The sequence below is a fragment of the Symphodus melops genome, assembly GCF_947650265.1.
Source record: "Symphodus melops genome assembly, chromosome: 4".
In the NCBI taxonomy this organism is placed as follows: Eukaryota; Metazoa; Chordata; class Actinopteri; order Labriformes; family Labridae; genus Symphodus; species Symphodus melops.
In genome coordinates, this window is record NC_136694.1 from 23,615,639 (window position 1) to 23,631,573 (window position 15,935).

A 15,935-nucleotide genomic window follows, 5' to 3' on the forward strand; every position below is an offset into this window, starting at 1 on the left:
AATATAGCATCTTGCTACCTTTAAACTATTTTCATTATAGCATTTATGTATTGAAATATGTATACAAGTATGATAAATTGATAAAAATATTGACTGCACTAGTGATGCTTAACCTCAGTTGAGGTTGGTTATGTTGAACTATTTACGTCACCAGTCGATGACCTCATGCTCGCCTGTCTTCACATTTAACAGCAGAAGGACATCATGGGAATCGAGGATTCCTACAGTAATATCACCGTTACATACAACTAAAGATTCTGCTACAAATACATGTTGGTGTATTGGCTGCCGTCCTCAACTCATCAGAATATTGTTTGTTGAGGGAAAATGTAGATTGATGGGATTCTGCTGCATTACTGCTAAGCTACTGAAAAGCTATTTGACTTCAGAAAACAACAACGCTACCACCAAGCAACTGAAAAATGTAGTTCAAGCTGCCCAAAGCTGCTAAAATAGGCCTCCTGTGAGAACTGATACTGAATACAACAGCTCTTATGCAATTTAAGTATCACTTAAATTTGATTTTATGTATCACTCTATCTGAGGTGCTCTAATTGCATGAATTAATTGGCATAACAGCCGATGTTTTTTTTTTCATTGACTAAGACAGTACATTTAAATCACAAGGGCTAGCCTCTATCTACAGATTCTTGTTTTGTCTTGTCACATGATTCCTAAAAAATAAGACTGGTCAAATGAATACAATTCATAATACGTAGAAGTATGAGGGCTGGAAAAAGTTTGTGTTTTGTGGGCAAAGTGAAATAAAAGATACACTAAAAAAGTATTTAGAGCTTGTTACAGTTTCCTACCAATAATGCTTACAGAACTGTTGTATAAACACAACATGTTTGTGCTTTTGTACTGAATAATGATAATAATAATGGAACATTCAATTTTTATTTCATTCATACAGAGTCACAGTAAACCCCTCTGTGTTTGTGCCCATAGCTGTGCTTTTATTCAGTACAGCAGCACTCCCTCCTGTGTGATATTGCTAAAATGATATAATTGTGGGAGCAGATCCAGTTTACTGGGGGTCAGCATTATAATATCACCAGACAACACTGGGGTCTTTACAAAGGCTTGTGTGCCTGGTTTAAGACCAGACACTCCTTACTGTCTGGTTGCTTTCTCTGTGGTCATTATATGCTTTGTTGTATCCTGTTGGGTCATCATTTCCCCTGTTTGTCCTCACAATGCTTCAGAGTCCTGTTAAGATTCATTTCCTTCTTTCCCATTCATGATTATGGCAGTTTAGAGCCAAAAGAGAGGAATCTTTCTGAGGCAGAACAAACAGAGCTGAATGGTTTTTCACTCAATATATTGAAGTTGCTTGTGATCAGTGGATATATGAAAGTACAAAATTAAAGACTTGAGTACCAGTCCAAAGAGCTTAAATTGACATAAAGTGGAATTAATTTTTTTGATAACCAAAGGCAAAGTCATTTACGAAGGAATTTATAGAGCCTTTATAAAAGCACAGAACATAAATGACCCAAATCAAAGTAAAGGTGGGTCTTTTCAGCATAATCACTTTTCATTGGTCTTAGTTTTTCTGCTGATTTGCTGCTTCTTTGCAATACTGCAAGGGAAAAAAAACCCAGTGTGCTCTCTGTGTAAATTAAGGTCATTAATGAGTCATCTCTCTGCTTAATGGACCTATTGAACTATTTCCTGTTTACCATTACTTCTCTGTTTGCTCTTGCTCAAAACAACCATATATGGACTTGATACCACTGGACAGAGGCAATGCTCTAACAACATTTACAACAGCGCTAAATCAAATCAAAAAGAAAAGTAGCACCATGACGCAGGACTTAAAATTTGGAATTTAAAGGACACAAACTGCGTGAGAGGAACAACCTTGTGCTGCTGCGATGCTTGCAACGAGAGTACTTGACTGCTTAAACTTCTGTCAGTAATTCCTGAGCCTGAAAGCTTTGACCCGTTTTACAAAAGAATAAGCATTAATATTTTACTCAAAATGACCAGCAATAGAAGTCCTGCAGAGTCTGATGAAGCTGCACCTTGACAGTTTCACTTCCAGTTACTCGTGTGCAGCTGAAGGTCTTATTATAGTGACATTAAATAACACTTGCATAACTCTGCTTGTTTGTTACAGATGAGAGAGTAGGCTAATGTGTAATCTCTCGTGTGGAGGAGGTGGAGAAGGCCACTTAAGAAATGTTGAATTTGCTCATTGTGAGACCTCGATGTATGGAGGTTATCTGTTGGATTACATCATTTTTTTTATTTGCATGTACTTTTAATTCATGTGTTTTAATGCATGAAACCGATTCATCAAAGTGTGCTATTTATTTACCACTCTTCACTTCATCAGAGTCATCTAATTTCTGACCTTTTACAAATATCTGAACTACAGATCTTCCAAAAACAGATTATTTCCAAGCCACTCTTCTTTTAGTGCAGTTGCAGAGGCTGCTATGGAGTTTTGACTGAAATGCCTCAGACTGCCTCATAGATTTATAAATGTGAATATCTGTGAAACATCTTACTTACTTCATTTTCTTTATTTTCCAGTGGGTTTAATTAATAACTGCAGAATAAATCTAAATCTGATAAATAGCATTTTTATGAGGTCATCACTTTCGTCTGTTACCAAATCCAAATTGGTGTAAGACGATGTCCAGCGTAAACACAACACAGTGTTTACATTCTCAACGTTAGCATGCTAACAGAAGAGCTAGTATGGCTGTTTTCTTTTGTTTAGTCTTACTTATAATTGCCAAAATAATTCCTTCAAAATGTTTCTCTTAAAATACAGTAAAACACAGTACAGTAAAACCCTCAAAAGATCTCTTTGATTTTCATTTAAAATTTTCCTTTGGGGGTTCTGATTTGAATATTTTATCACATAAATGCTAATGCTTCCTTCAGAATATAAACTATCTCTCCAGTGCTTTTGTAAAATGTTACATGATGGTGATTTTATTAAATAATGTTATTGCACATAAAAAGAACTTACAGTGACTGGTTTTACCGACAATTTATCAGAGGAAATACGATTTTTTCAAATCTGTTCTGATCCATTTTCATCCCTATAAGAACAGTTAGTGGTTGTCTTAAAGTCACAGTTAATAAAAAGCTGTCAAACATTTAAAACGTTTTTTTCTGCGATTAAATGCTACATTTCCATAGTTAATTGCAATCAATGGCATTTTTTATTGCAGCTTTAAAATTCCATTATTTCTTATTCAATCTTCAGGTTTACATTTTCAATGTGTCGTACTGTCTTAAGCAGAGAGTAAGACAGTACTCTGTTTGAAAACAACCCTGGTCTAAAAAAAAAGAAAGTAAGGACCTCTGGTAGATCACAGGTTAATGACATTAACTTCACCACAGAAAAAGGATCTTGTTACAGGTTAACAATGAATGCAAACAGCTCAAATGAACGGTAAGATGTAAACATCTCTCTGATGTCAGAGGTTGGACATTACTCTTAACTCTCCAAATGATCAGTTTTGGAGTTTTTTAGTGTGAAATGAGACATTCAAAGACGCAGTGGCGTCATTTTTTTCCATCACTGTGACTCCAGGGAAACACTGACGAGGCTTTTCAACGGTGCCGCTAAAGGTTCAAAAAGCATTATAATAATAATAACTTTATATATAAAGCACCTTTAAGAACAACTGTTTACAAAGTCTTTTATATATTAAAAAAATACAAATACATCAGCATTTGGAGATGTGATTAATCGGGATTTAGAAAACTACTCTGCTTTTATTTCAGACCTTAGTTAATCCCGATTAACTAGTTGATGCTGACAGCCCTTATAAATAAATTCAAACATTTGCTTTATATAAAAACTGAGACAGGAGGAAAGTAGCATCTAACCCACAGTATCATAAAATCACTTGTTATTGATCTGAAATGATGTAGAACAAAAAGGCAGACGCAGAAAATGAGAGAACAGCCCATTCACTCTGTTTGTTGAGATAAAATGCCGAATTCTTTCTCTGGTGTTGTTTATCGCTCATTGGTAGTAATTAGTGTAGATTTCCATGGGAAAGAAGAATTAACAGCTCACTTAAAGCCAAGTGGAGAAATCTGAGGGGGCAGAGTAGACAGAAAAAGAGAAATGTTTCTGTCTTTGTCTTGTGCCAATCTTTTCAAGTGTTTTGTTCTTAAGGGAAATTTTACGGCAATTTCTGCGAAACCGACGTTATTCTCTCTAAAGCCAATTGCTCCTGTAAAAGCATGAAGTGTTATTGAACACTGAATTCTTTTGCTTAAGAAGCAACATTTTGAGGGATTTGAGTCACCACTTCTCAGAGTTCTCTTTCCACTGGAGAAAATAATGTGTTATCACTTTACAAAAAATAAAAACAAATGCTCTCGGAAGACGTTATAAAACCAGTTTGCTGACATCATCTGAGTACCAGCAGGGTCGTAACCCTTAATGGAAAATATTCTTTTATATTTTCCTCTCATTTCCTCTGAGCAGGAGCTCTTACAGAGGTAATAAAAACTGTTTGTTCTGCTAATTGCTTTGAGCGGATGAATGTTTTTAAAGGTGCTTGAAGATGTGATTTGCAACCTATGTTGGAAGGAAGTTGCATTTGAATATAACACTTTATATAAAAAAAAGTAGCTTGACTCACTTTTCTGTCCTTGTGTCATCTCCCCTTTTATCTCCAAAGAGAAGCAGACTGAGAACCTACTCTTCAGTCCTCCACCTCACAACAAATCCCACCCCTGTCACAGTCTTTTCAAACATTCTACCTTTTCAACTTTTTTTTTTTTTATCTTGTGCAGCCTTTTATTTTTAACAACCCTGTTTCCTTTTCTCCAGTCAATACTCTTCTCTGACTTCTTTACTCCGACTCATTTAACAGAGAGTTCAGTGTAAGGTGTGTAAGGGACCATGTATGGGGAGCCTATTGGTCTCTCTTTGACATTTATTTCAGTTAAATAAATCAGGTTGGTTGAAAATATCAGACATTCGGGTCATGGTTTATCATGAAGGTTTTAGTAGTGGGTACTGAAGCTGGCCTAGAGTGTGGTTATATGTTAATGTGTATTTGTTTCTAAATAAGTAACTTTATATCAATTCTTCCATGTACAGGACATACTTTACAGAGGACGAAGAAAAGCCTGTTTCCCAGACCTCAGTGGAACAGAAAAACAACAAAAAAACACTTAGCACATTTATTAGTGCAATGTTGTTTAAAATCACAGGCTGGAAAGACAATATCAGGGCATTGTGTGGTTCCATATTATTACATTGACGCTGTAATGGTGGATCTTTGTTTCAGCACTGTAGCGTAATCGTTGTGTAAAAAGGACTTCTAATGGGTATTACAGTATCATTCTCACTTTACATTTGGACTGTATGTTTAAAGTGGTTATCTCCATCGTTCACTTTAAGGGATCACTGAGTGATTTTGTACACAACCTGTTATGTGCTGCAACACATATACAACTCACATGCCTTTATCATGAAGCTGTGCATTGTTTCATGCTTGATGCTCCTGTATTTTGTGTCTTCAGTGTGAAAAAGTGACAGTGTGAGAGAAAAAAAAGTGAGACACAGACACAGACACAGACAGCGAAACAGATGAACAAAAGGAAAATCAGCATCTATATACATGACAGTTAACCTCACAAGCTCGGAGTCAGAGCAGCCTGAGCTGGCAGCTGAAGGCAGACGGCCACAGCGAGCCCATGGTGCGACCCATCTGTGGCGTGTATTAAAGAAGCCTCGCACCCCAGGGTCACAGCCACCATGCCGGGTAATAACTACACAGACACAGGCAGAGTCCTGAGGGGGCCGACAAGTCGCCCACTGGGACGACAATGGCAGCTTGGTTAACACAAACACACACTTCATACTCCCACACATGCAAGAAATGCACTGAAATAATCATCTTATATGTTTGTCTGTCTTGCAAAAACACATTAATGACACTTTGCTCCACATTCGAGTGAACGCATAACACCGCTCCTCCCTTTTCTTAAAAACAGTGTGACACACACTCGGCTGTGAGCAGTGTTGTTTTCCTTCTCTGGACCTATTTGAAGCTCTGGTAGGACATTGTTCTGTGTTTACATCCTGTTGTGTCCACCGCTGTGCGAGTATGTTTTGCATCGGTTCAGGTGTGCGTAAAAGGGACTGTGTGAGCGTGTGTGTGTGTTGTGTATGCGTGTGCGTGTGCGTGTGTGTGTGTGTGTGTGTGTAAGTAAGGGTCAGAATGAGGGCAAAGTAGCAATGTATGTTATTCAACTGGCGTAAGGAGCCTATTTATTTTCTACATGTATTCAATTGCCTACTGGCTAGAGAACAGGCATCAAAATAGAATATAGTGGTAAAAAAAGGGAATTTTGAAAATAGCCTGGGGCATTGATGGTGTGTAGTGGTGGAGGTGAGACGGAGGTTACATAAAATGATAGCTGAGCATTATCTTCATGGCCTAAATTATACCAAGTATTACAAATCATAAGACGGGGTTTCAGAGAGATGAAAGTCATTTCAATTTAACTTTGTGAAAAGAATGTCAAAACACAAATCCTTCTTTTGCTTGTCCTATTAACCTTTGTCATGTTTCCTTAGAAAGATCAACAACAGAAAATTCCATCAGAATATATTTTTAAAAAAATACGTTAAAACTTTCATTTGACACTTTTTTGTTGTTTTCCCTGAATCTCAGCTGTGTCCCTCTTGATATTAAACATGCAGCTGTGTTAATGGAAACTCACAACAGTCAATTCAGTGATACCATAAAGAAACTGAGGGACAAAATGTGTCAACAAGAACTGCAGGAGGTTTCATGGCAGTTGGCTTTAGATTTGCACATCAGTGTTAGTGTAGAAATCAAACATAATGTGGCTGTTAGCTCCAGTTCAGATTAATTCCTTTAAGTATAGGTTATAAAACAGCTTTTTCCCTTACTGTAATAAATTATTTATCTGTTGTTTCAACACTGAAGCTATATGATTTCTACACACAATGAATTATGAAACATTGTGTTACATCACATAGAAACATGTTTGACTCTTTGACATCACATTTTCATTTTACCTTCTGGATGAAACATGAAGCATCCACTTTTTTTTGAAGGGAGAGCCTTTGGCGCCTTTAATAGAGAGACAGGACAGAGGAAAGGAGCCACTGGTTAGATTTGAACTCAGGTTGAACACTTCAAGGACTACAGTCTCTGTACATGGGATGCTCACACTCACCACTCAGTTAACAGCAGCGCTATCTGAAGGTTTTTTTATGTCCGTTTTTCCATTTGAGGTAACTTTATATTCCACAACAAACCAATTAAAAGTGTTAAATTTGTTTAACTCAGCCATATTTCTTGAACATCTCTGTGAACTAGCTTCTTTTGGAAATACATATTGGATGTTAAAAAAACCCCAAAAAAACATACAACCAGCTAATAAATTGTGATGCCGTGTCAGTTGAGTCAACCAAGTATGAAAGAGTGAAATTCAGCTCCTTAACAACAGATTTTATAATGTCTTTTTTATGTTGTTGTGTTGTCTCCTAAATCCAAAACCCCAAAATCAGCACCAGTTAATCTGATGGCTGCTTTAAGACAGCATCATAATGGTTTGAAAGCATGTTCATTAGGCCTCAGTCCAATTGGTGAAATATACTAATGCTGAGGCACAAAGCCTTTCTGGATTCTATATTTTTGCTACAAAGACGGATTTTTTGCAATTTGATGCAAATGCTAAGATTACAGAAATGGTTGGTCAGGTGCAGCCCTATACTCTACACATCCATTGTTTTTTTATACCAGCTCAGAGTCAGGTAGGGACAGAGGTTAGGAGCTTAGCTGGTTGTAACTTTAAAAATGGACACTAAAACTTTGTTTAGATCTATTCCATTTAGACTTTAATCAGAGTTAAGTTAGCTTGAGATAGATCCGAATTAGCATTGTATCATGCTGAATGTCTCTATCCAGCACACAGAGAAAGCGTGACCTTAGTTTGGGAGGAGAGACTCTCCCTGTCAATCCTCCCTCATCTCCTCTGCCTCCTGTCTTTGCTGTTCCTCCAGTGGCCAGTAGAGGTCGCAGCCCTGCAGCCTCTCTGTGTCCGGGAACGCATGGATGTGTATGAGCGCTCCCTCCATGACAAAGCTCCAGCGCGTCTGGAAACCAGGGACGGAGCACGAGCGTTTCGGGAGAAACCGTCGACAAGATCTACTCTGTGTGTTTACCTGCTTAACTGCTCGCTGAAAAAAACTGCTTCAGTGGGCGACTGACTTTTAATTTTTTTTCCCTCACTGTTAGTTACTCCTCGCTCCCCCTCCCATTGTCCAAGTGAACTTTATAGGGATGTGAAATGTGAGCATCACCGTGCTGCTAAATACAAAGACAGTGCTGAAGAAAGTGTAGGACGGATGCGAGCTTCTTTTACTTCGACTTTTTCTGTTTAAAACACGAGAGGCAAAAAAGGAGCCAGAGAGAGACAGAGAGAAAGAGAGAGAGAGAGAGAAAGATAGAGCGCGTGTGTGAGCAGTAGAGAGAGAGAGAGAGAGAGAGAGAGAGAGAGAGAGAACTCGCACCGGTTTTTGGAGCTACGCTTTCATGCCGTCAGTCTTGCGGACTCTGAGATGGACGTCAGATTTTATCCAGTTCCCCCTTCAAGCGTGGGTTCATGTACGTTACCGACTGACTCCGGTTTGGACTATTACCACTCCAACAAGGTAAATATAACCTCCACTTTAAGAGCGTTTATTTGGACAGATGTGCAGCTTTCGGTGCGATGGTGCACACAATCATTGCTTACACATTGTGGCCCATATAGCTTCTGCAAATATATATACAGACATTTGATATAAAATCTGTTGTAATGTGTTTGCCATGAGACAATTAGTGACAAGTGTTGCACTTTTCTTTCTCCCTCGGGATGAAGTTAACAGAAATGAGTCTTTATAAGCATCGACCAGTGAACTTTGCAGTATTTCTGAAGTGCATGGTTGATCTCATCTGTTCCGAGCTCGTGCATCCAGTTTATCCCTTTGATTACATTTTGCAAATGTTTTCACGAGAATAAACTGTGGATACATTCTACTGTAGCTGTCCTGCGAGCTGAGTTGGAGCGCGAGACGCTCTCCAAAGAAATTGATGATCTCCTTTTAACACAAATTAGAATCACATCTAATCAGTGTTTTTTTTTTGTTATCTTAAATCAAAATAGTCCACTATACAAATCATTTAAACCTTTCCCGAGCTAACAACGGACATTCATTCTTATCAGCTCCACACAGGTTCCCACACGGTTCCACAATTAATCCCGAACTATCAAGACCATACCTTTAATTTAGGTGCGTGTTACGGGTCTGCCGTGCCTTAGATTTATATCATGCAGTTTTTTTACAGCATATTCTACAGATGATGGAGTGTTTCTTTGCACGTTAGCCCGATGTAAGAGTTGCCAGACAGAGACTATTGTAGCCCCCTTTTCACGCGGATATCCAACCTTATCAGTGCGTAAAATAACTTTTCAGGTTTTCATTTTTATCTATCTAAACCTATGTTAGTGTTTACAATTGTCAAGCTTGTAGTTTTAATAATAACTTGAACGTCTTTAGTGCTTTTCTCAGAAAGGGCAGTATTGCGAAGTGATTCTGCGTTTTTACGCACGGGTTTGTGTCCAATATAACTTCAAACTCTAAAGTGCTGTCATAAAATCCGTACCACCAAAAAGATACTCGTAAAGAAAAGTAACACAGTCAGCTTGCATCAGTTTGGTTTTAATCACTAAATGTTGTGCTGAATTTGTCAGTTATTGTTGAATGTCATTGGCCCTTTCACTTTTTCCACAACAGTAGCCCACTTTACAGATTACGTTTCTTGCATGGATAAATTAAAAACCAAGCAAAAGTCCAAGATTTCTAGCACTGGGGGATTATTTTTTCATGTGGCGGAGGTTAAACTTGTGTAAACACTGGGCAGAGCTAAAGGAGGCATTACACCAGCAGCCATTCAAATAGGTTTGCTTGCCTTAGCACCTGGAGGGGAGCCAGCAGGCAGTTAACATTCACTGATGACAAAGTGAAACATTATAGCAGCCGCACAATATTTGAATTGTTAATCTCCCCTGTTCATACACACAGTCACCTGCATGCATACCATATAGACACACACTCCCACACCCACCCTGCCCTGGCTTGAATTTCAATACACGAGTACTTTACATCAGCTACTGTCATTCCTTAACCTCTGAGCTACTGAAATGTCAACTTTAAGCCTCAAAATGTAACATAAAACTGATCCGCACTCTGAAATTTTAAATAAAAATGTTGCCCATTCTCACATCCAAGGGTTTTTATAATCCGCCATGTCTTTAATATCACACACACACACACACACACACACACACACACACACACACACACACACACACACACACACACATATTCTGCTCCTCATCAAATGAAACACACATTTACACACACACACACACACACACATGCACAGAAGCTGCAGCCTGAACCTATAAGATCTCGACGTGACCCTGCTCTCTGGCTGTGTCTCATGGTTGTGGTGTTAACACAATGAACAGCACTTGTTGTCATGATTCAGCGAGCGTAGAGGTTGTTGGCCCGCCAAGACGTAGCTTTGGGTTTCAAGGATAGAATCATATAACGTTGTCATTACTTAAGTAACAGCCGAGACTAAGATGTAAAGTGACATATTATCTGTGCTGCTGCACATAGACTGTTGAATATTGATGCAGGGGCTTCATATGATGATTTGGCAATAGTTCATATTTGTGGCAGTTTAATTTCAGGGGCCGGATGACGTTGACCCCGTCTCGTTTCTTGAGTGGGCTAATGTTACTTCACCTGCAAAGATGATACATAACCACAAAAACAACATTTCATATGTCGTAGATATATTGTAGCTTATGACAGGGACTGCACGCATGGTTGAATTTTTTCTTTCTTAATATTTTGCAGGAGTAAGAAGACGATCACAAGTCAGTGATTTTAATTGGGCTATGATGTTTGGCAAAAGTACACATTACAGTAGAAATAGGCCTGCTTTGTTGTCTATGCACTGCCATGGTATGAATGTGCCAATTCGTTATCATTTACACTTGGCAGAATATACTGCTTGTATGAAACTCACTTGTGAATTTGTGTTTTACTGTAAAGTATACAATACACCAACCAGGAAGTGAGCATAAGACTTAATTGTTACAGTCTAAATATAAAAGCCCATCACTTCCTCTCCAAGCTGTATAAACTCAAACACATTTATTTCTGAGATTAGGCTTTTTTAACAATGACTTTTTTTGTTCACTTCCTGAAAGGGTTAATAATCGTGGAACGTAAAGAATGTGAAAGCCGAAACTGGTTGAAGCTGATTGGCCACATTCTGACTGATGATTGATTGATGCATGCCAGGAATATGGATCACACTGACAGGATCTGTCAATAGGGCAATTCAGTGGATGCACTTGGCCTTTGACTTTAATGAATGGATTTTCCAGCAATTAAACTTTACAAAAAACAGAAAAATACAGTACGCACTGATCATAAATGTCTCGTGTGTCAGAGCTTTGTTTGCCTTTTTTCAAAACTAACATCAGATTATGACCCCCACGCATACAGATGCAGAGATTATGTGAGACAAAAAGACCTTTATGCACCTCTTCATTTCATTGTAACTCCTTAATAAAACAACCTGCGCATCCACATTTTCAGAACAATGCAAAGAACAGCACATGAGCAAAGCATCGATTTGTGTTTGTGCTGCGAGCCCCGCGGCTCTGTTGCTCTTCTCAACTCCATCCAACTCTCGTTGTCCTGCACTTGCACAATCACCGTGAGTCATCTTTACTTTTCGCCCAAGATTTCTCCTAATCTTTTTGAAGCCTCTCTGTATCTTTTTCCTCGCTGAGTGGGAGGCTTGTTTGTTCAGCGCACACTCAGCTGTGTATACCAGCGCTGAAGGCCACTTCTTCGCAAATGCCTGTTTTAGCGGCAGACTATTTGTCAAATGCATTATGACTTGTGCATACCCCCGGGCAGAATCACTCCGGTGAAATGAAGTTGGATAGATTACTGTAGCTGTTCCACTTTCTCCTCATCCCTCTTCCCTCTAACAGCACAGCGCCCGAGAGAGAGAGAGAGAGAGAGAGAGAGAGAGAGAGAGGCTCTCTTGTAATTATACTGTAGTTATACTGTAGCTTTATAAACCAATGGTTTGCAGATGTTATTCTTTACATAGTTGCAGCCTCTTCCATGTTACTTTATGTTATTTTTATACACTGAAGCTGTTTTCACCGCAGTGCAAAGGAAACACTCTATTGATACATTATTTGTGCTGTTTAAGTACACACAGACGTGATATCTCAATCAAAGCAAAAATGCATGTGCGCACAGAGCATACCTAATTGCTAATGTAGCTTCAGGCTAGATGTATGAATCATGTTTAACAAGATAGCCATCATTTATGCATCGATTCAGGTTTTCCCACATGCTTCACTCTGTGAAGCCTTGTTGTATGTCTTTATACGTGCACAGGCAGCTGACATTTGTCCAGCAGAGCACGTACAGCCCCTTTTCAAGTGGTCCGCTCCATTTCCACTACTTTCCAAATCTCTGTATTAGTCACAGAAATAGTTCGAAGTATAGCCAGGCGAAAATATTTTTCATGTTGAATTCTCAGAATGTTTTTTTTTTTTTTTTAACTTTAAAGCATGACTGTAATAGAAACTGAAAAAAAAAACAGAAAAGAGCATTTCAGCGGTAGCTCATTCTGTAAAGAGAAGAGTTAATTACATGGAGGAAAGCATTCTTGGGTCGACAGCGTGGACTTGGGGTTTTTCATTGTGCCCATTCATAACATTCTGCTGACTGGCCAGTCCGAGTTGCAATATCCCAACAGTTCTCACAGGGAAAATGTTAACCCATGCATGGCTCTAATCACACCAGTGCAAAGCTGCTAGAACTGGGAATTGCGGTTTTATTGTTTAATACAGAACCCAAAGCAAATAAAAGAGAACGAAATTCAATCATGGCTATATTTTGTGTTTAAAAAACCCTTAAACTGTCTACTTGAGAAGTTTTTTTCTTCAGTCTAACCGCTTCCTGGCACTATTCATGTTCAAGTCTTTCTGTCTCCCCAGCTCTCCCCCCCTTCTCTCTCTCTCTCTGCCGAACTTCGTCTCTCATTTACCTTCCCAGCAGCAATGTCAAAAGGTTATGGAGGGAAGCCGGATCGCCTGGGGCTGATTGTGTCTTTGAGTTAATGATAAGTAGCTACAGTGCTATTCTCTGGAGCAGTGGGGCTTAGATTGTCTTATGTGCACAGACCATTACAGTGAGAGAAATCTGCATTTATGAAGACTGTTTAAAACCCAAGAAGAGGAAAAACAATACTATGTTGAGTACATTTTTTTTTCACAGGAATTAGGTGGAAAGCTCTGGATAATTGAGTTGAACCGTCCTTATGCAAGCAGTGGACTCTTTCTGTGCGTTTGAGAGGAAGTCGCCTTAAAACAGGGTTCTGAAGGATTCAGCACTACACTATTTACTGTATTCTGATGAGCACATACCAAAACATACACTTTTTCCTATTTAGCATTACAGTAGGTTTAAGCTAACTGTAATCGCTCTTCAAACGGAAATGTTTCTGTGCCAATTCAATCAAATCAATGTGTCGGCAGGTTAGAAGATAAAAATATATATGTATAAAGTATTGGTTAATGAAGGGATGGCTTAGGGTAATACATGAGCTCATTAAATGACACCCATTTCTCCCATTGGGAAATTGTATAAAGGAGGGGCAGCGAGAAAACATTGTCTCTGCATTAAAATATATACAGATATAAATACATACCTAATAAACAGATGGTGTCAAATAACCTCCATAATAATTTAACTTCCTGCTCCAGTTCAGACAACAGCTCAAAAAATATTCAACAGCTAAACTAGCTAAGTTACCCTTTAACCTTAAGCCTGCAGCAACGACTCTTTAAAAACTGCAACTATATATATAAATGTGTGTGTATATGTGTGTGTGTGTGTATATATATATATATATATATATATATGGATGCATTAGAATAATAAATGGGCCAAATAGATCACTCCCTTCTGTCCCATGGGAGAATTTCAGGACCTAAAACTACAGGGCCCCATATTCACAAGGCAGATGTACAAGAGACAGTAAGAGACAAAGGTATTGATGCTCTTATGAAGCAATACGGTTTACGTTTATTTCCCTTCGTTACAGCATTGAAGAAACATAGCAACAAAAGAAGAATGACTATAACAGCGATACTGTAACCTTCGCTGCGCAGCTGTACCTGTAAGGGGTTTCACAGGGTATTTGAGGACAGCTGTTGACTGTTTAAAGAACAGGTGAGAGGCTATAGTACTGGCCATAACAGGGATTTACCAGCACGGACTCCAGTTTAACCTACAGGATAGCGAAGGTGACAACCAGACTCTGCAGCTCTCCCGTTGCTCTGCTCTGTACTTTATAATCTGGAGCAGACATGACTCAGAGCTACTAGAGGTGTTAAGAGGGTCATAAGTCATGTACAGCTGAAAATAGATAGTATAGTTTATCCTGCCTGGTTAGCTACTTAATCACCTCAGTCCATAGAAACTGGCTATTTATGTCGATGATATATAGTTATAACTGCGTAGAATTTACTCATGACAGTGCATTTTTTTTAAAACTTTTCACAGTATACTTTTGTGATCTACTTCTGCTATCTGCCATCACATTGCAATCTGTCACCCTGAAGATGCTTTATTTTAAAAGCTTTAAGAGTCAGAGTGACAGCAGATTTTCAGGCTCGGCAAACTGTAATGTAATGCAAAAAACACAGCCGCTTCTCAAGGTGTCACAATAATTCAAATGTTGACGTTGATTAGGAATCAGAGCAGGCTTTCCCCGGCCCACCTTGCGCCCCTCATTAAATCACATTAACCCTAATTATCGTCACCACCCCTTGAAGCCTAAATACTACAGTCAGGATTGACTCCTGGCTCCTCAGCTGGGTGTTGAGTGTGTATTTCATCCCCCCACGACTTGTGTAAAGAAGTCCAATGTGCCAAAGCGTTTTAAACTGTCTTCACCTCAGGAGGCCACACCGGCTCCTCGGTAGCAATAGCCTTGCAAGTCTGTGTAGCACTAGACACACACAGGCACACCACCCAGTCTCCTTGTGCTGTTTTATATTCACTTCTTGATTGGTTGGGGGATGGGGGTCGGTTGGAATAGCATTTGCGAGGTTAGCTGGTTCGTATGGAGGGGGGGGGGGGGGGGAGTAGATCTTGGGTGTGTATGTAGAGAAAGAGAGAGAGAGAGAGAAAGAGAGAGCAAAGGGGCTGCAGACGATGGAGGGGAAAATGCAGGGAGATTTTTTAGGGGGTACTTTATATTTCAGCTCGCCATCCCGTCTGTAATGTCATTCAACGATGTGGAAACCAAAATGAGCTATGCCACCAGATGTGTTCCAGTCCAGATAGCGACTTGAAAGACAGACGTTTATTGTTTTAGTGCATTTGGTGTGGTTCAAACCCAAACTGCATGAAATGTTGATTGATGGATTTCACTAATGAATGTGTGTGTGCGTAAAAGAGAGAGAGGGAGAGAGAGAGAGAGAGAGAGAGAGAGAGAGAGAAAAGCATCTGCTTCATGTGATTCATTTAACCATTTCTGTGCACCGTTCCGCCTTCTGTCGGCTGATGTGAGGGAGAAACTGTGCAGTGTTTCTCAAAGTGTTACAGTAGCATTTCAAAGCAGACACATTCTCTTTCTATCAGCTCGGACAAAATAAAAAACATCCTTTCGGAAATGTTTCCTTTTGATATCTACACAATGTGGTCCTGATATTTCTGTAAAGCATATGGACCGAAATAATGTTATACAACCGCCTGCAGAAAAGAGTCGGCTTGTTTTTCATTATAACCATAAGTCAATATTAAC

General features: G+C 39.1%; 1 protein-coding gene across 2 annotated transcripts in view; it reads left to right on the top strand.

The window, feature by feature from the left end:
* Window positions 1-7,218: 7,218 nt before the first annotated feature.
* Window positions 7,219-15,935, top strand: part of tox2 (TOX high mobility group box family member 2) — a 101,711-nt gene continuing 92,994 nt past the window's right edge. The window contains exons 1-2 of one of the 2 annotated variants that reach the window (XM_079341084.1): window positions 7,219-7,261; window positions 8,033-8,683. In XM_079341084.1, coding sequence (XP_079197210.1) covers window positions 8,591-8,683 — 93 coding nt within the window. In that variant the 5' untranslated portion in view covers window positions 7,219-7,261; window positions 8,033-8,590. Of the gene's footprint in view, window positions 7,262-8,032; window positions 8,684-15,935 lie in introns of those variants that run through there. The other variant, XM_079341085.1, reaches the window with a different exon arrangement.